Source organism: Moschus berezovskii, chromosome 14, assembly GCF_049115385.1.
Source record: "Moschus berezovskii isolate FMDL1 chromosome 14, NW_MosBer_1.0, whole genome shotgun sequence".
In the NCBI taxonomy this organism is placed as follows: Eukaryota; Metazoa; Chordata; class Mammalia; order Artiodactyla; family Moschidae; genus Moschus; species Moschus berezovskii.
The window spans coordinates 31551104-31570379 of record NC_142473.1 but is presented as its reverse complement, the minus strand read 5'-3'; the positions used below and the strand labels follow the sequence as shown (position 1 = coordinate 31570379).

Sequence of the window (19276 nt, the reverse complement as noted above, 5' to 3'; positions counted from 1 at the left end):
AGAAAACCAGGAGGTAAACATGGGCGCTGCCCTGTGTATTATTATCCTTTTCAGGCACACTGACTCCTCGCTTCAGCATCCCGATACAGGAAAACAGAGTAAGGGAAGATGTCCTAGATGGAAGGACTCTGAAGGTTTGGGTAATAGCTAACAGCCAGCCATTGAACTTTGTGAGGCTGCACATTGGACAGCCTCTAGTGTAAACAGTGGAACATGCTGGGATCTTTCCAAGGTCAGGGCTACAGGTCAATGTAAGCCTCCCCCAGCCCTTAAGCCAGAGACTCCTAATTTCTAAATCTTAATTCTGGCAACATCTCAGCCACCTAGAAAAACAGTTGAAAATAAGGAAAGATCAAGAAATAGATGTTATTTTTCTAACACATGGAGATCTGTGGGTCAAACACTTGTTTTCCCCTCAGTCTGTCTCAGGTTGATAAACTTGTTAAACTCGAAGAGAAAGTCTTGCACCTATTTACTGATTCCCAACAGAAGCTTTCCTCATCTGCACCCGCCAGTATTTGCTAAATTGTGCCAAGTCTTCTCCCTTTGACTCTGTTCAGCCACAGAAAGGGTATCACAGAATATAGATGTGAGGAACTTTCCTTCTATTCCAGAACATTCCAATAATTTGCAGAAACCAGCATTTTGGGGTAGAATTTGTATTTAAATGACTCTCCACTTCCTTGTCTGATCTCTTGCTGTTGGGCTATCCTTGTAGGAATTTTACTGAATTCTCTGGTACCGGGACTCGCACTTCTCTTTCCCCCAAAAGAACTAAAAACATTTGGTTTCAAAACAGGACATTTTTTCCTTCAATGTCATTTCTCTTAGAGGAGTTGATCTCAATGCTTGTTTATTATGAGTAAACTATTTTACAACAGCCAACGTTATTATAAAGTAAGTTCCATTAGAGTTAATTCCAAGATTATGTCGTTTCTTTTGTTGTATAAAACTGTGGTATTGACTGTTACTTTAAACAAAGTTAGAAATGTTTATGTATTTCTCTTGTGATAGTAAAGTATCAAAATTTAATTTTTAGAGAGTAAAAATCTAATACCTACAGCACCATTGTTCTAGCACTGTCCAATATAACAAAATTTCATTGTAATAACAAAAAAAAAAACCATGTATTTTGTATGATTGTGCTTAACATTTCTGCAGTGCATAAATGCATCTATAGGGCAGCATATCCATTGTGAATATGTGTTCTTTATGCATACAGATGCCTTACTGTAAGACCATTTGTCTACATTGTTTAGGTTTTAAAATAGTCACTTCATAAGATAGATTTGACCTTAGCTGACAATGACATGTTTCCTTGTGTGTGTGTGTTAGTCACTCAGTCATGTCCTACTCTTTGTGACCCTATGGACTACAGCCTGCCAAGTTCCTCTGTCCATGGGATCATCCATCCAAGAATACCGGAATGGGTTGCCATTTCCTCCTCCGGGGGAATCTTCCCAACCCTGGGTTCAAACCTGAGTCTCCTGCATTTCAGGAGGATTATATACCAGATGAACTAGCAAACGTGGCAAGGGTTTCCTTGGGCATGTTAAAAAAAGTTATTTCTAGGACTCAGGCCACTAGCAGAGTGAGGATTCCTAACTCTGGCCAGCTTCATACTAAAAAAAATGTATCTTGGCACAAATATTTATGATTTTTTTAAATTTTAATCCTTAATTTATTAATTCAGTATTTAACTCTTATCACAGCCATGTTGCTCCATACAGAATTTGTCATTGTGGGTCAGTCATCGGTCTTGTTCTGTTTGGTGTAATATCAGTTCTCTCCCAGACTGGTACTTGAGCTGGTCAAAGTGAATGGATAATAGAATCAGGCTGTATATCACATTGTATTCTTGTTCTGAAAAGCATAAGAAATTAGTGCCATTTAACTTTAAAAAAAAATATATGAAGTTAATTCATTTTCATGGAAACAGACATTTAGCTAGTTTACTTTTGTTTCTTTTTTGGATTTTTGAGATTTGAGAAAAATAGAGCCCTCTTTGAAATTTGAATTACTCTGGAGAATTAAACATTATTAAGAAATTGGTTAAAATTATTGAAAACAAAGAGTTGTCAGGCTAAATGTTTTGGCATTACCTTTGAACACACCTAGTATTGACTGACTAGGGTCTTCACAGGTGGCTCAGTGGGTAAAGAATCCGCCTGCCAGTGCAGGAGACGAAGGAGACATGGGCTTGATCCTTGAGTCAGGAAGATCCCCTGGAGGAGGAAATGGCAACTCACTCCAGTATTTTTGCCAGAAAAACCCCATGGACAGAGGAGTCTGGTGGGCTCCATGCGGTCCATGGGGTCACCGAAGAGTCGTATTTGACTGAGCACACAGCAGATGAGTCGAGCCTTGCCTGGAGAGAGGATGGAAGAAGCCACACCATACCCTCTTGCAGGCGCCTGTAAGAAGCATGAACTTCCGGGTAACTGCTGCTTCCTCACATTCTTCCCGTGCCTGCTGGCACACAGATGTCTTCTGTTCCCCCAGCTCCAAGCAGTTTTATGTGGTCAGAAAGAATCTATGACTCAGTTCCTTTCAGACCACTCCTCTGCCCACAGAGCTGAAAATGATTGCTTTGTCATGTCCCATTCTTTGGCAGCACATGAAGGGCTTAAGGGACAGTTGGCATTTCCTCCATCAGAGGACCGGCCTAAAGATTCTGAGGGCCGGTTCCCTGAAGTTTTTGCCTGCCCTTCTGCCTGTTTCTGATTCCTTGATTGGGAAAGCCAGTGGTTGCCGGCCCCACCTCCATCAGCATGCGACAACCAGGGCACGTCAAGCAAGCTTGCTCTTCTGTCGTGCATCTCAGCGTCACCATCATCCCTGCCTTCTCAGTTCACCCGAATGCAGCTTGCTGTTCGTCATGACACTGTCTCCCAGCTAGTTCATAGCCTTCTGAATTTATTACCTGGCCTGCTTTCTAGGGACTTGACTTATAGGTGACTCTGTTGTGATGGAACCTGTGGAGAGTACATGGCATTTGATTTGTTGGAGGAAGAATGAAATTGATTTGATCTATTTTTATAAAGATATGCTGGCTGCTACCTAAAATATCAGCAGTTAATTTAGGTACTGTATGGGCTGAAAGCTCTGGCTTTGGCAGGAGACTGACCAGCATTTGTATCCTAGTTTTGCCTAGTTTTACCTGGTCAGGTTTCTTAACTTATCTGATTTTTTGTTTCTCTATTTGTATAATAGATATAGTACTAGTAAGGACTAGTGTGTAAATTAAATGCTTAAGCTAATTTCAAGGGTTCATTTATTTTAGTTAGCACTCTGCCTACCTCTTATATGGTGCACAAGAAATGTCAGTAATTATTACTGAATAATATTTTTGAAAGAATTTCTCTATTACTCTTCCATTCCCTCCTTCCTTATTTCTTTTTCACTCTTCTCTCTCGCTTCATTCTCTTAAGAGGGTAAAGACATATTATTAATACTCTCAGACACATCCACAGGGTTTATGGAGAAGATCTGATCTGCCAAGAGCTGTTTGGGTTTGTTGTATCATAAGCTAGATGCTATGGCTGTATCACACGCAGCTGCCTCCTCACGCAGTAATCTGATTTACACATTACTCTGGGCAGCCTCGGAAACGATTGGAAAGTAAGTACCCTCTGTGTGAATGAGACCGCAGACTCTAAAGCTCCAAGGGGAGGCTGTGGAAATCATCTGATCCAGGCTTTTGCCCCCAAACAGTGCCACACTTTGATGTTCTGTAAACTGACAGTTGGCTGGTTTTTCCAACTTGAAGCACAGAGACTGCCTGTTCTGTTGTGGGTTCTTGGAGTCAGGTTGTTACAGTTGTCAGGAGGAGTTGTAGCAGTCGCCTTGTCCAGCGCTGCTTTCATCCGGCATCACCGAGAACCCGTTTCACACCATGTGCTGTGCAGGCCCTGGTGATACAGAGCTCAGTGAAACGTTCAGGGACCCCCAGCCTTCCTCACACCAATACTGGGGGCCCTTTCTAATGACATCACAAATGCCAGCCTCTGATTAGACGTTTCTAATCAAAAACAAAGAAGACCTCTCAGCCTGTTATGGAAGTAGAAGAGGAGTCTGCTGAAAGGATTCATTTTCTTAAGAGCAGTGGAACTTCTGCCATGAGTATTGACAGCTTAGAAACCAATGAGATGGTAGTTTCTGAGCTCAATCCTAGTGTTCTCAGATTGGGATTGGATATACTAGAAGGGCAAGAGGAAAAAGCGATTTTTTTGCCAGACTTTAGAAGGGCTTTACATCACCCATTAATTATTCAAGATTAAATAAGAAGTTGGATCCTAATGACTCCATACATTTTAAAACTTTACATAGGTAATGTAAATACAATATAAACTAATCATTAAATGGAAAATTTCTAGTGACAATAAAGATACTATTTCACAGGTCAAATTGTTCTCATTTCATAGTTACATGGTTTTTTCAAGTTGAAGGGGACCAAAGAGTTTATCCTATCCAGTTGCTTCTGGACTTAATTTTTAAAGTGAAACCTTACTCAGAATACAAATGAATAAAATGTGTAAAATCAGCTGTGCTTCAGGTGTGGCCTTGTCCACTTGACTACCCACCCGCCTCACTTCCCTAAGGGGCCCCTCCTTAAATCCCTAGGACCTTAAACTAATACTTTGGATCAGTTCTAATAATTGAAAAGAGTTTTCCTGAATTGAAATTGTTACTTCTAATTATTCCAAATTCAGGGCCCTGGAGCAGCACAGTATAAGCACACTCTGTCTTCTGTATACCCTTCAGATACTGATGAGCGTTCAGTGTGCCCTTCCTGCCTGCACCTTCTCTGCTCCCAGATAAATCAGCCTCATGGCTTTTAATCTGCAGCAGCATGTTTTCAAAGTTTTAATCAGGAACTTTTCTCTTACGTGATTCTATTAATATTTCCTCTTCTATCTTGGACATAGAGACAGAGCTTCTACTAAGTATCTTGGGTGAATTTGAAGTTGGTTTTAAACTCCCCCTTCTTCATCCTTTATTTTTTTCTCCCCTTCAGACTGAATACTTTCAGCCTGTTAGAGAAAGCTGTTTATCATCAAGGTCAAAAAGGAAAAAGATGTTAAAGACCCGGCCTCAGAAGGAATTACAACTTGAGGAAGCGGTCTGAACTTAATTCCCATTTCAGGACCCTGCCACACAGGAGCCGTCTCTCCACAAAGCCATCCGAATGCCTGTCGGCACCATGGGGCAGGGCCTGGGCTGGGCATCCTCTAGTTCCCTTTCTGGTGGCATCGGGTTTCCCGGGGGCGGGGGGGGTGGGGGGGCGGCACTGCCCTGAGCTTGCGAAGAGCCCGTGAGAGCAGCTCTGAAGCAGCCCCCTCTGGCACAAGCAGAGCCGCCTGCGCTGCTGCAGTGCTTCTATTCCATTCAGTAGCAAAGGCTGCCCTTTGAGGAGGAACAGGCGATGGGGCCGTTTTTGACATTAAAATACAGTTTTCTCTGGCATCTGAGCAAGTTGATTTTTTTCTTTGATCTGGGGCCCTATTTTCTTTCCAGTCACTTTAGTGTCCAGTGGTTAGTTGTGTTATTAGGTCTGAGAGCATTTATTCCCTTTGCTTTCACCCTCTTTCCATGTTTTATGTAGAACGGTGCCTTCCAGTCTAGTTTGAACATCATTTCCTGAGCTATATGTGATGCTTAGGAAACATGAGTTGATGATAATACCCTGGCTTTCCGCATTTTACCATATTTTGCCATCTGTGCAGCATGTGAAGAGTGTGAGATTTCTGCTCCTTCGGGTGCTGGAGAGCATGTAGGGAACACAGATGTGAGCTTGTGCCCTTCATTGTTGCCACTGCAACAAGAAGTCTACAGGCCCCTCAGCCTGGGACCTATAGACACCTACCCCGGGTCTGTGGGCTCCTTGAATGGGCTAAAAGGTAGATGCAAATTTTTGTGTACAAATTCTTGTTTGCATTTTTCTGGAGATTTTTCAAGGCATCTGAAACCAACTAATAGTTAAGGATGACTGAAAAGAGGTTTCAAGATCCTGAAACTGAACCAGATACATCTTCCACTCAGGACTTATTACAGTGATGTTAAATTTTGTTTGTTTGTTTTTAGGAAAATGCCTTTAAAATTCTGTTTTAAAGCAAGCCTAAAACTGAACATCATTCAGCATTGGTCATCTGATTCAGGACTAATGCACTAGATACTATATGAAAACCAAAAGAAAACAGAACAGTTAGAGTGCCATCTAGTGGTCTGAATGATAATTTCACAGCTTTGGAATCAGGCCCAGGCCTTCTCCATACCCCCGGGTCTTTAGTTTTAGCAGCTTTCTATATCAAGAACATTTTTTTCCTCTCAGGTAATTGCAGACCGTAAAGGTATGTGGTGATGATACTTGTCTTCCACACAGATGCTGCAGTTGTGGATTCTAACCTTGCTTACTCTGGAGACATAATTTTCATAAACACTTAATGCTGTAGATGGCATGTATTTTATAGGAATATAGAAACTACAGACTTTGAGAGCTGTACTGCATTTGAATATACTTTTAATCATAAAGCTGGAACAAATTGATGACTGCCATAAAATCATTTTGATATAGAGGCTTTGTTTTATTTTTTTCAAGTCAGAATAAATTTAAAAATTGAGTAATTTGTCTTAATTACTCTTTGTATTCCTTTCATGATGATGACATACGATGATGTTTGCCAAATGGTGCAGAAATTGTGAGGTTTCAGAGTTGAATTTATTCAGGGAAAATATATCAGACGATTTGTATCCACATGAAAATACGCTAAGAGCATAGCTCTCAAATCCTTACTCTGCTGTAACGTAGCAATGGTTGATCATGTTAACTTGTTTATTCTTTTATAAATGGGACTGATAACAGTATCTAATAGAGGGTTGTTGTTAAGATTAAATGAAATAAAGTTGGTAAGCACAGTACCTTGTATATAAAAAGTCTTTTCATTTATTAAAGTCTCTTTAATATTGCTATTGTTATTGTCACTGGCCATTTTTTTTTTTTCTTTTCAGAACAGCTGAAGTAAAATGGCAACAGACAATCTTGTATCTTATGGAGAATTTTATAGTTTTTAAAAGCATTTGCTCACATATAGTCTTATTTGATTAGTTTCAATAAATGTTTACTTATTCACATATATTCAGCAGCTATTTATTCAGCTCCTATTAGGTATAATCATCATCTTTGGCATTGCAGATTTGATACTGAAAATAGCAATAAAAAAGGCCTCACGTGGCAGGAGGTGGGGCGGGGGGTTAGACAATAAGCATAAATAAATAAGGTGATTTCACAAAGAAGTCATTAGTGTGAAGGAAATTAGTGTGATGTCATAGGGCACGACTGGATGCCTCCTTGAGGTTGATGAGGTGGCCAGGAGAGATCTTTCTGAGAAGGTTGACGTTTAAGTTCTTTCCTGAATGACAAGGAGCCAGCAACGTGAGGGTTGGGGAGCAGCCGTCCTGACTAAGGGATATGTTGAGTGTAAATGGCATTGGTGGGAATGTGATAAGCACATGTACAGACTAGAAAGAAGGCCTGTGCCACTGGAGCTCAGGGAGCCGAGGGCGCATGGCCAGAGGTGAGGTCAGAGGACTTCGGACTTTATTCTGCGGGTTCTGGATGAAATGGGGTATGATTCAGAGCACCAACCAAAGAGACTGTCTGGTTTGAAATCTAACCTATTAAGTGGTCTTCAACAGGTTTTTTTTACTTCTCTGTGCCTCATTTTCAACATCTCCAAGGTGAGAAAGATGAGCGTTTCTTCCTCCTAGGATTGCTGTGAGGATTAAATGAGATCCGAATATGTGTGAAGTGTTCAGCAGAGTGTCTCCATACTGCTGTTTTACCATCCTCAGTATCTAGGTTCACTTTCATCACAAGTGCTACCCACACGCCATCATCAGTACCCTCAAGTTACAGATGAGAACACTTAGAAATAGAGGGTGGTTTTGAAATCAGAATATAGGCATCTTGATTTTGGAGCCATCAGTCTTTTTGCAGTGTATTCTGCGACATGAGCTCCCGGAGTGACACCTCTCTGATCTGAATCTCTTTAGCTCAGAGCTCAGTTGTATGCCCCTGCGAATGTGAGAAAATTATCAGTAAGGGTTAGGGTGTGTGGTAGGGAGGCTCCATGCCTGTCTTCTCCACACACCTGGGACCCTACACCAAAAGCATTAGTGTGCACATCGGAACGCAGAGAGGAGGAAGGAGCTGACTGTTTTTGGGGACCTTGTAAGGCACTGAATATCTTCAGACACTGAAACTCTTCCTTAATTGCAGTAAAAGGGGTCCTGCAAAATATAACTAAGTGAAATCCAGGGATTATCCCCAGATTTTTTTCTAATCAGACTTTTAGTGAAGGCATTAACCAGGACCCCACTCCCCCTGCCCCCAGCCCAGAGTTGAATTTCCCTCTCCTCCACCTCTTCCTGCCTTTGCCTGGTCCCTTCTGGAGTAAGCCATGACAGAGGTAAGGATCATGAAGTGAGAGCAACAATTGAGAAGCCAGGAGCTAGGAAATCCACCTGCTCGCCCTGCCCCTGTTCCTCGGCCCCCGCAGCGCCTCCCCCACCAGCACCAACAGCTGGCTCTGTGTCTCTTGCAGAATGTGAGCACCTGATCCGCCACATGCTGGTATTGGACCCCAACAAGCGCCTCTCCATGGAGCAGATCTGCAAGCACAAGTGGATGAAGCTAGGGGATGCAGACCCCAACTTCGATAGGGTGAGCAGGCCTCCACTCCCCCCTGGGAACGCCTCTTCAGGCTGCTGCAGGCTCTTTTGCATAAGATTGTAACCAGGCCAGGCCCTAGAAGGGCAGGCCTGGATGCAAGCTGTTGTGTAATCCTGAAGCCAGTGAAGCCAGCAAGAAGGAAGCTCAACCGGCTGAGCTGTTGCAGAATAATGATACCAGTTCCCGACCGCGTGTCCTCACGTCCGGATCCCTTCCCGGGTCTTGGGACGGTACAGCCTCTTCACACGGGATTGTTCACCTACTCTTGTCCCTCACTGTGCAAAGTCCAACGGCTCCTGTAGCGTTCCTTTATTTAAATCATCGTAGCCATCCCAGGTACCCCAGGAGCTCAGGAAAATAATGGCCTAGCCATTTTATCTGCTCCTAGCTGAGTACCCAGGGCTTTCTTGCTTAGGCTTCGTCTAAGGCCAAAAATATCACAAGCTAGGGAGCATGGAACAGCTTGTTCATTATATATGATCTGCCATCTTGACGTATTTAATTGGGAGTTTGATAGCTTGCCTTTTTTTGTTACAGTTAATAGCCGAATGCCAGCAGCTGAAAGAAGAAAGGCAGATGGACCCTCTGAATGAGGATGTCCTCTTAGCCATGGAAGACATGGGACTGGACAAAGAACGGACACTGCAGGTATACCTCAGTGAGCAGAGGCCGAGGTGGGGGTAGCTGTGCCCCCTCTGTCCTGTGTTTTCCATTTATCCTTTTTCCTGGGAACTTGGATCTTTTCATTTTCCTCCCATTCTTCCTCCGCCCCTTGAAAAGAAGGCGCTGTACTCTTCTACTGTTTCTTTTAAGAGTTTTGGTCATTGACGTGCTGTTTCACCAGGGTTTTCTGCTCTTTCCCCTTTGTCTTGGTAGTCGTTAAGATCAGATGCCTATGATCACTATAGCGCAATCTACAGCCTGCTGTGTGACCGGCATAAGAGACATAAAACGCTGCGTGTTGGAGTACCTCCTGGCATGCCCCGAACCATGGCCTTCCAGGCGCCAGTCAACCTCCAGGTGGGTGAAAACTCCAGTGACCAGATTCAGGACTAGTAACGTGGAGCAGGGTGGTGGTTATCCATCGCTCTCTAATGCCAGATCACGAAAGTTCCTGCTCTTCCTTACCCCTCGCCTCCCGGCTGCCATCTCTTCCTTTGTCAGAGGCCAAGCAAAGAACTCAGCCTTCCTTTGACAGAGTAGGTGGAAGAGTATTCCAGCACTTGGAAGGGACACCAATAGTTGAATTAAAAAAAAAACAAAACAGTGAATCATTGCGAGTGAGTGTCTTCGCTAAAGAATACTTGTAGCTTCTAAGAGCAGAGGAAACAAAAACTCAGAAGTAGAAACATAGACTTTAGCCATCAAGAATGTTTTGAAAGCCTCTGTGATTTCCCTCTGGTGTTGAAAAGCGTGTATGTGTGTGTGCCGCTTTCCAGGCGGAGCAGGCTGGTGCCACGATGAACATCAGCGTCCCCCAGGTGCAGCTCATCAACCCGGAGAATCAAATCGTGGAGGCAAGTAGCAGCCCCTGGTGGCTGTCAGCGGGACCTGCTTGCTTTCCCATAGCCTCCTTGCCTTTCCTTGCTACTTCTCCTATGTATTCTCTTATTTATCCATTGCCTCCTTTTTTTTTGGCCCTGTTGGGTCTTCGTAGCCTCTCGGGCTTTCTCTGGTTGCGGCGAGTGGGGTGCTCTTCCCGGAGGTGGGCGGGCTTCTCGTGGTGGCGTCTTCTGCTGTGGGGCAGGGGCTCTAGAGTGCGAGCTCGGGACTCGCGGCCCACGGGGCTCAGCTGCCCCGCAGCACGTGGGATCTTCCTGGACCAGGAATCTAACCCGTGCCCCCTACACCGGCAGGCAGATCCTTAGCCACTGGACCACCGGGGAAGTCCCCTTTCCTTCCTTCTTGTTTCTCACTGCCTCTCGTTTCTGATGTGTTCGTGCTTCCCTCCCCTCAGCCGGACGGAGCGGTGAGCGTGGACAGTGACGAGGGTGAAGAGCCTTCCCCTGAAGCGCTGGTCCGCTATCTGTCCATGCGGAGGCACACGGTGGGCGTGGCCGACCCCCGGTGAGTGTCTGGCAGAAAATGCCCATCCGACTTTGAGCTCCTCCCGTGGCACATTTTCCCTGCTTCCTTGTATCTCCCAGCTGAGATCTGATACAGTGGCCGAGACACGTGGTTAACCCTGGTAGACAGACTTGACTGGACTTGAGGATCACAGAGCTGTCACTAGTGGAGGGGGGGCTGAAAGCCACCTTCCTGCCAGGCAATGACAGTACTTTGTTGAAGACCATAGCGTGTCTTTTCCCGCAAAGACTGAGGTCTTCTGATCTAAGCCACATAAAAGTAACCCTGAAAATGCATCTGTGTTTGACAGCTTTTAGAGATGTTTTTTGCCATATATTTTAAAGGAAGACTCATCTAAGAAGTGAAGACAAACAGCAGGATAGAATGTACAGATGTAAAAAAATTACATTCAGTGAAAAAAATTATGTGAACAAAAGTCCAAAAATATGCCAAATAAGTACCGGTTTCCCAAAGTGTTTTCCCAAAACAGCACTTCATTGTGTCCCCTGCTGGCTGCACAGCACATTGGTTTTTGTTCAACACTTGAAGATTCTCGCCATTAAAAATAGCCATACTACATTTCTGGCTATTTCTTCTCCTGAGTAGGGAAGAGAAGGTTGTGGCAAGAGTCCTCTTGAGAGTTCAGCTCAGAGCAAAGCTGGTTTCTTTTTTCTTTGAGTCATTTCCAAAAGTGCCTCCCCTGCTTACTGGTTTGCTTGCTTCACATTCTCAGTCTACAATGAAACAGGCAATCGGGGAGCATTCTGGCTCCGAAGACAATGTCAGCTTCGGAGGGTGGAGTCCCATGTCACCCTGTTAGTGGAAAGAGCTCTTATTTTAAAGTGTGCCATAAACCCCTGTGTCGGAGCTCCACAGCCCTGCCCATCCATGGCTTATCTGCCCATCAGCCCTGATGGCACTGACAGCATTCTTTCCCCAGTGAATCAGCTGCTACTTTGGGGCAGCCATTGTTTGAGTGGGTGGCCCGTGTCCTCCCTTACTTGCTGTTCACCTCCAGGCCTCGGAGACGTGAACTGGATGGGCGCCAGTGTTTCCTGTTGGCGCAGAGCTGTTGGCTTTACATGAGTGGTCAGTGCAGAATGGTGATCCCCAGCCACAGATAGCGAAATGGCAGAGAGCCAGATTCCACACATCTGGCTCCACACACTTCTGCTCACTCTGGGGCCTTGCAGAGAAATACAAATTTAGGAGGAAGGTAGAAAGATAAACTAAACCGTGTGGAATTTAGCAGTGTCCTCAGTTTGGGGCTCTAGGTTGTGAGGGAGAATTGTAACCAGACTTCTCCATTGTCCTGTTTCCCGTCAGCACGGAGGTCATGGAAGATCTGCAGAAACTGCTGCCTGGCTTTCCTGGAGTCAACCCGCAGGCTCCCTTCCTGCAGGTGGCCCCGAACATGAACTTCATGCACAACCTGTTGCCCATGCAAAATCTGCAGCCAACCGGGCAGCTGGAATACAAGGTACCCGGATGTCGGAGAGGGCTTGCCCCCAGAGAGCTCGTCTGAGCTGCCTTTGAGAAACTCAGAGACTGTCCCCAGGATTTCAGGGTGTCCTTAGAAGGATGCTGTCTCTCGCCTACGTCACCATCATGGGATCCCTTCCTCTCAGTAGACCGGAGCACTGCTCTCTTCTCTCCTCCTCTCTCCCCACCTCACCAAACTGTCCCTCCCCCTCTCCTCCTGCAGGAGCAATCCCTGTTACAGCCGCCCACCCTGCAGCTGCTGAACGGAATGGGGCCCCTTGGCCGGAGGGCATCAGATGGAGGTGCCAACATCCAACTCCATGCCCAGCAGCTGCTGAAGCGCCCACGGGGACCCTCCCCTCTTGTCACCATGACACCAGTGAGTGGCAGCATGAAGCTCTGCTTGCTTTCTCAGAGGCTTTTGGTAAAGAGGTTTTGGAATTCAGGGTCTCCAACCTAAACGTTCAGCGTGCAATGCTCAGTGTCATTTCCATTTTTTTCAGGCTAGTAGAATTTTCCAGACTTAATTTTTGGTTAGCTTCTTCACTTAACCAAATAATTTCCATGTTGCATCCTGCTTCTGGAGGGATTCATCTTTGGGGAGCCTCTTGTAGACACTCAAGTAAAGGGCGGCTGCAGCCCTGCCCGCTTCAAGTCAGGGAGTCATAGCCTCAGGCCCAGCCTTCCCGCAGGTCACATTTCCATGCCAGAGGGCGGTGGAAGGTAACAGTTTTCTCTGGGCTTAACTGCTTTTTAGACTGGTTTCCAGATTTACCTTCTCACCAGCTCTTCCTCCTTTGATTAACATACCTCACACTTTTGGTGCCAACTGGATCCCTTGATGATTTGGCTTCTAAGCTGACAGTTGGCGTGTCTCAGCCCCATGTTTTTTAATATGATGGTCACATTCAAAGATTTTTTCCTCCCCTGGTTTCTGTTTGTTTCTGATGATTTTCCTGCCATAGGTAGCTCCATCCCATCATTCATTTATTCATCCATTAAATCCCATGCCTCTTTAAGGTTGATGCTAATTATATCCACAGCCCCCACTGGGTGTTTCAGGGCAGTGCTTCTGAAGGTGTCTCTCTAGTTTGAGGACCTTGTTCTCCCTGTCTATTATCAGAAAAATTAAAATTTTAAAACATATGAACCACAAGGCTAAATTTTATTTGGTTCAACAGAAAAAATTACTCCGTTAAGTTGCTGTAAAGGTTTATAAATATTCCTCCCTGTTACTTTACCTACCTTCCCTTAGATCAGTAATGAAACAGTTTGTGGACTGATGCGGGTCCACTGTGCCAGTAACATGGCTGTTGGGAAAAGGGAAGAATTCATATTTACAGTTCCTGGCCTTGTTGAGCTTATACTATAATAGGAAGGTGCGATCCACACACGTGAAGTGTTGGAGTAACAGTCGAAGCCCAGTGTGATGAAGTGCTGGAGTGAAGACCGTGGGCCTGTAGGTGGCAGAGGCACTTAGGAAAAGGCCAGGTCAGTGGAGATTTGGAAGGGTCCGGAACAGCTTTATGGTAGGTGCAGCGACTCTGTCCACTGTAACTGTTTTTGCCAAGGTCACTAACAAACTTCCGGTGGATATTTTTCATCTTGATCTTTTTGGATTTCCCAACTGTACTAGCTACTGCTGGCCACTTTTCTCCTTGAAAAATGGTCTTCTTTTACCCGATTCTTTTCTGTTTTCCTCCTAGCTCCCCTTTTCAGGTTCCCTTTCTTCTTTTTCCTAGAAACCCACAGTTCTGTGTGAGGTCCTGTTTCCATTTCATTTTACAGACTTTCTCCGAGTGATCCTGTCCACTTCCCTATTTCTGTCACTGAGAGGTTCTCTGGCCCACAGTGCTTTTCTGAGCCCTGTACTTCTATCTATATGATTACCAACTGCACAGATCTAGTCGGTTACTTGGCAAGTCCTCACCATTTTATTTCAGCATGTCCTCAGATGAACACGTCCTGATGCTGTGAAACCTGTGTCTCCCTCTGGGTGACAGGGAGTGGCACCATCACTCCCCTGGTTAGACAAGCTAGGAAATTGGGCTTTCTTTTTAATTCTTCCCTCTCCCTTACTCCCCACATCAAAGCAGTTATGCCATGCCTGTAAAGTAAGTATCTATCTTCTGTCCCATCTCCACTGCCTTTCCCTCTCTCAAACTACTGTCATCCTCTGCCTGGATTAACACAATGACTGCCAAATGGGCTTCCTGGTTCCAGGCTTGTCTCCTCATCCTTGTCACCTGACATTTTCACGCTGCAACTAAAGCAGGCCAGCTTTCTAAAATATAAATCTTGTAACATCATGTCCCTGCTTAAAATCTTTAGTGATTCACCACTGCCTTTCCTCAAAATAAAGTTCTTCATGTGGTATTCAAGGCCGTTTATAAATGGCCACAGGGCTCCTCTCCCGCCTCATCTGTAGCCACTTCCTCCATAACCCTGTTCCCTCCAGCCTCGCAGAACTGTGGTCAGGGTTCAAGCATTCAGGCAATGGAATTATCCCAAAAGTTTGTTTTGTTTTACAATTACTATCCATTAAAAAAATGCTCTTTTGTAATAGTGGAAGTGTGATTTTTGCTTCAGTGCTGGAGGCATGGTGGTCCCGTGCGCCCCAGGCTGCGAGTGGCTGTCAAGGCTCTGCCGTGTCCCAGCCCACAGGCAGCTGGGAAGAGTCACCACAGCGCATGCATGTTGTGGCGGTCCTCATGCTTTGGTGGGTGACTGATTTTAAAGCGTTGAATTGTAACTTCACAGTTATATGTTATGTGCTCCAGTGGACTTTTAGAAAACCAGTATGCTTTTCTGGCGTTGCTGCTGATGCTAAGTCACTTCAGTCGTGTCCGACTCTGTGCGACCCCACAGACGGCAACCCACCAGGCTGTCCCGTCCCTGGGAGTCTCCAGGCAGCAACACTGGAGTGGGTTGCCACTTCCTTCTCCAATGCGTGAAAGTGAAGTCGCTCAGTCGTGTCTGACTCTTAGCCACCCCATGGACTGCAGCCCACCAGGCTCCTCCATCCATGGGATTTTCCAGGCAAGAGTACTTTCTGGCGTTAAGGACGTCTAAAATCTGGAAATAACTTTAACATGAAACAACAAATCAGTTCCTAGTCATTCCAGGTAAACAAACTCCTACTATATTCTCTGGTCCTCAAACACCCGTGGGCCTTCTCTTCTCTCTTGGCCTAGAAACCTTAGACGCTTGCGACCCCTTGCCTTCTTTGCCAGACTCGTTCCTACTTGTCCTTCAGGTCTCGGGCTCGGGGCCACGTCCTCTAAGATGCCCTGCTCCGTTTCCACACACCCAAGACTGGTTCACGCTGTTTTGTCCTTTAGTCTGTTTGCCTATCTCTGTCCTCCACTGGCCTGTAAAACAGGGGCAAGAACTTTATTAATTCACATTTTATCCTGGAACATAGTGGGCATTCAGCTTATTTATTGGATGAATAAATGAATGAAGGAAGATGTATCAGAGGAATTAAAATCAGCTGAGCAAGGTAAAAGGGGGACAATTGAAAGGTCTGTGAATGTTCTGTGTAACCCAGGGATCCTAGGAAAGCTTTGCAGATTGAAAAATAAAAGTGCCCGAGAGGCCTGCCCCAAGCCCAGCGTCCAGAGTAAGAGCCACAGCGGAAGAAGCGCCGCTTTGAGCTTTTCCTTCCTGTCTCTCCTCAGGCAGTGCCAGCAGTCACCCCTGTGGACGAGGAGAGCTCGGATGGGGAGCCAGATCAGGAAGCTGTGCAGAGGTAATGTGGCATCTGGCAGTGCTTGCAGAGCGTCCTTGGGCAGGCTCCCCCTGCGACCAACGAAAGGTCACCTCTGCCCAAGGAGGTGGTCCAGTGCAGCTTCAACATTTGTGTGGTCTCTTTGCTCAAGCCAGATGGCATGTTCCTCCCCACACGGAAGTAACGGAAGACTACCCAGAAAATGTCATTTCTGTAAGCACCATTGGAAGTCCCCTAAGTGACAGCAATAACCATAAGAACTTTTTCTCTCCTCCCTCCTTCCTTCCTTGCCCCCTGCCTTCATATTGCAACTCTGATAGTATTCACAAGGCACAAAGCCTGCTCCTACCTGCCAAGAACTGTTACTGAAAAGGAATTGGAGATTTGGGATGACAGTGATCCTAGCTAGTCTGGCCATGGACCGCTGGCATGGACTCTTCCTTTCCAGGAGAATGAATACCTCTTGTACTGTTTGCTGTGTTTCTGCCATCCCCTTGTATCAACAAAGAGATATTGAAAAAAGAATATGGGATTCGGTCCAGGGACAGATGCAAATATCCATTGTTTGCAGAGATGCCTAATTCACAGAAAACGGCAGTGACCATCAGGCATGCTGTACTGTTCGTTTGACCTCAGTTCCATTAGCCGTGGTCCTTCAGCTTCATGCATGATCCCTTGTGGGAGCTGATTTTCTTATTTTTCGGGGAGGGTGGGGGTTGACCAGAATCCAGCATGTATTTTCCCAGAAATACAGGTGTTCTTCAAGATTATATGTTTTTTTCCCTTGAGGGAAGTTGAAATAAAATGGTTTTCATGGGCTCTTGGGGAAACTTTGGGTGTTTTTATCAAATGGATATTAAACTACTAATGGCTTACCTACCCTCTGGCAAGTTTACATACCACTAATTACTCTCTAGCCTGTTAACTGGTTTTAGCTGAAATGGGCAAAGTAGTTAAGAATGAATGAAATAAGACCTCTTACCCGGATGGTTGCTGGCCAGTGTCCTCTCTACCTACTAGTAGCTCTGCGTGAGAGCTGCTGTCCAAAAAGAAGCTGGTCCCGTGTGGAAAGAACAGTGGAGAACAGGGGTGTTCTCCTGTGGGCAAGCTCCTTCTACAGAATAGCCAATAGAAGAATTGTGTTGACTTTGTTTCTTTCTTGATGTTATTATTTCGATAGGTTGCTGCTTACAGGGTGTATAAAGTTGCATATGGGCCCTGCTGGAGTCATGAAGAGAAATTAGGAAACTTACTGCCTTCCTACTTGAATTAGACAGCACTATTTCATCTTGTCTTCTTTGTCTTACATTTTACTTCCTCCAGCTCCTCCTTTCTTCCTTAAAGACCAACATTTAAAGGGTGAAATGCCCATCCCTTTTGATGTCATGGAAGGAATGATGCTTCTTTTATTCATGCCCAAGAGGAGCAGCAGTGGTGAAGGAAGTCATCATCCAGGCCAAGGGGGACCAATGCGTTATTAATGGTATTAGTGGTGGATCTGAAAGACCTTCAGAATAAAAGTCATCAGCTTGTGAACTCTTCAGCTTTTGAAACTTCTCTTTTCTTGCCTTGCCTTTTTATTCACCTAAAAAACAGTTCTAAACATTTCATATGGTTTCATTTCTTCATCCTTTAGAGAATGTTGGTCCCCCGGGGACAGCATCAGTTTTTCTTCTCCGATGATGGAGTTACAGTCTTGGGGCATGAGGAAAGGGTTGGAGTCGGAACTCACTTAGCACCATGTAAAAGGATCTTTTTCCATGATTTGTAGCGAGGTCAGCCTCAAACCCTGGGGGCCAGTGGACTCAGGACACACATGCAAAGCCCATCTGAATCTCTCTTGGCTCATCTTTAGGAACAGTCCTTAGGGCTCATTTCCTCTGACTTGTATTTTGGAAATGTGGAGGGAAACCAAGGAAAAAAATTAACCAGCAGAAAATACATTCTTCTCCTGAATGGAATGAAGTCAGGAAAATTGATCCACTTCGTGAGCGACTTGTGTTTTCTCTCTTCTCTTAACGGCTACTCTTAGGTCCAACATTGAGCCACTTCAGTGGGAAGCCAGCTTTTGTTGGCCTTCTAGGACATGTCTCACTTCCATCCAGTCAGGAGTCTGTTGGCCACTGAGCCCTTGCTGTGCTCTGGTGCCACTTCATTCTGAGTGCTTTGGATTAACTTCTAATGCTTCTTGCTGAGGAGTATTCCTGTCTGTCTTTTTTACTATGAAATGTGCTCCTGCTTGTTGCAGGTACTTGGCAAATAGGTCCAAAAGGCATACACTGGCCATGACCAACCCTACAGCTGAGATCCCGCCGGACCTACAGCGGCAGCTAGGACAGCAGCCTTTCCGTTCCCGGGTCTGGCCCCCTCACCTGGTACCTGATCAGCATCGGTGAGTAGCCACGTGAGCCATGGGAGCTCCTTGAGGCCCATCAGACAGGCCCCTTTCTGGCTAGTCTTACAGACATGATGACTAGCATCGTGGCTTTAAATAGCATCCCGAACTTTACGTCTTCTCAGCTCCTTGACTCAGCCGTGCCCAGGGCCACAGGAGACGCTTCTTTCCCATTACCTCGTAGATGTGTTTATTGCCTGCAGTTGCTCCTCATGACTCTAGACGTTGACTCATAGATGAAATTGAACTTGAAACATGCAAGTGGTTGAAGCTCTCAGAAGATCAGCTGGAGATAGGATTTGTAACCACATCAGTAGGCTTGACTTTTAATAACCCATCACCATCAGAAGGATGAGCATTTCTTATCATGTGACCCCTGAATGAGGAACTTGGATGGGGGAAAACACATTCCTTTGTGAGTGGTAGAGCGGAGCCACTGCATCCTCTTGAGTGTTGTACTTGAAAGTCATCCTTGCAGTATTCTGACGGCAAAATCTTCTAGTAGGTCTCTGATAAATTTATAATTCATTTTCTCTTAAAAACGTAAAAACAATTGTAGCCTTCCTTGCCAAGAGAACTTCACAAAATTGAGTTCAAGTAAGCCTGGGAACGAGGGGAGTGACACCTTTCTGGATTAAGGAGGTGGTTATCTTCTGTGAACTCTGTGATGACCAAAAATCTTAGCTTAGTCCTTTCCAAAGCTGTCCCCAAGCTTGCAGGCCACACTTTCAAAGCCAACACCAGTCGCTGGAGCTTGTTTGTTTTTTTTTTTTTTTCAGTCTTTTTGGGAGGGCGGTGAAGAGCAGCCTTACTTGGGAAGTTGGAAAGCAGATTCTGAGGAAATTAAGTTTATAAATGTGTTGTTACTCAA

The 19276-nt window shown here is 45.2% G+C and overlaps 1 protein-coding gene across 5 annotated transcripts in view; it reads left to right on the top strand.

Moving 5' to 3' along the window:
- The window catches only part of SIK3 (SIK family kinase 3), a 280096-nt gene that overhangs the window by 238151 nt on the left and 22669 nt on the right, over positions 1–19276 (top strand). For 3 of the 5 annotated variants that reach the window (XM_055423074.2, XM_055423072.2, XM_088842949.1), the window contains 9 exons: positions 8604–8722; positions 9269–9379; positions 9608–9751; positions 10171–10248; positions 10689–10798; positions 12125–12278; positions 12504–12659; positions 15961–16031; positions 18259–18402. In XM_055423074.2, coding sequence (XP_055279049.2) covers positions 8604–8722; positions 9269–9379; positions 9608–9751; positions 10171–10248; positions 10689–10798; positions 12125–12278; positions 12504–12659; positions 15961–16031; positions 18259–18402 — 1087 coding nt within the window. The remainder of the gene's footprint in view (positions 1–8603; positions 8723–9268; positions 9380–9607; positions 9752–10170; positions 10249–10688; positions 10799–12124; positions 12279–12503; positions 12660–15960; positions 16032–18258; positions 18403–19276) is intronic. The other 2 variants (XM_055423075.2, XM_055423073.2) reach the window with 1 other exon arrangement.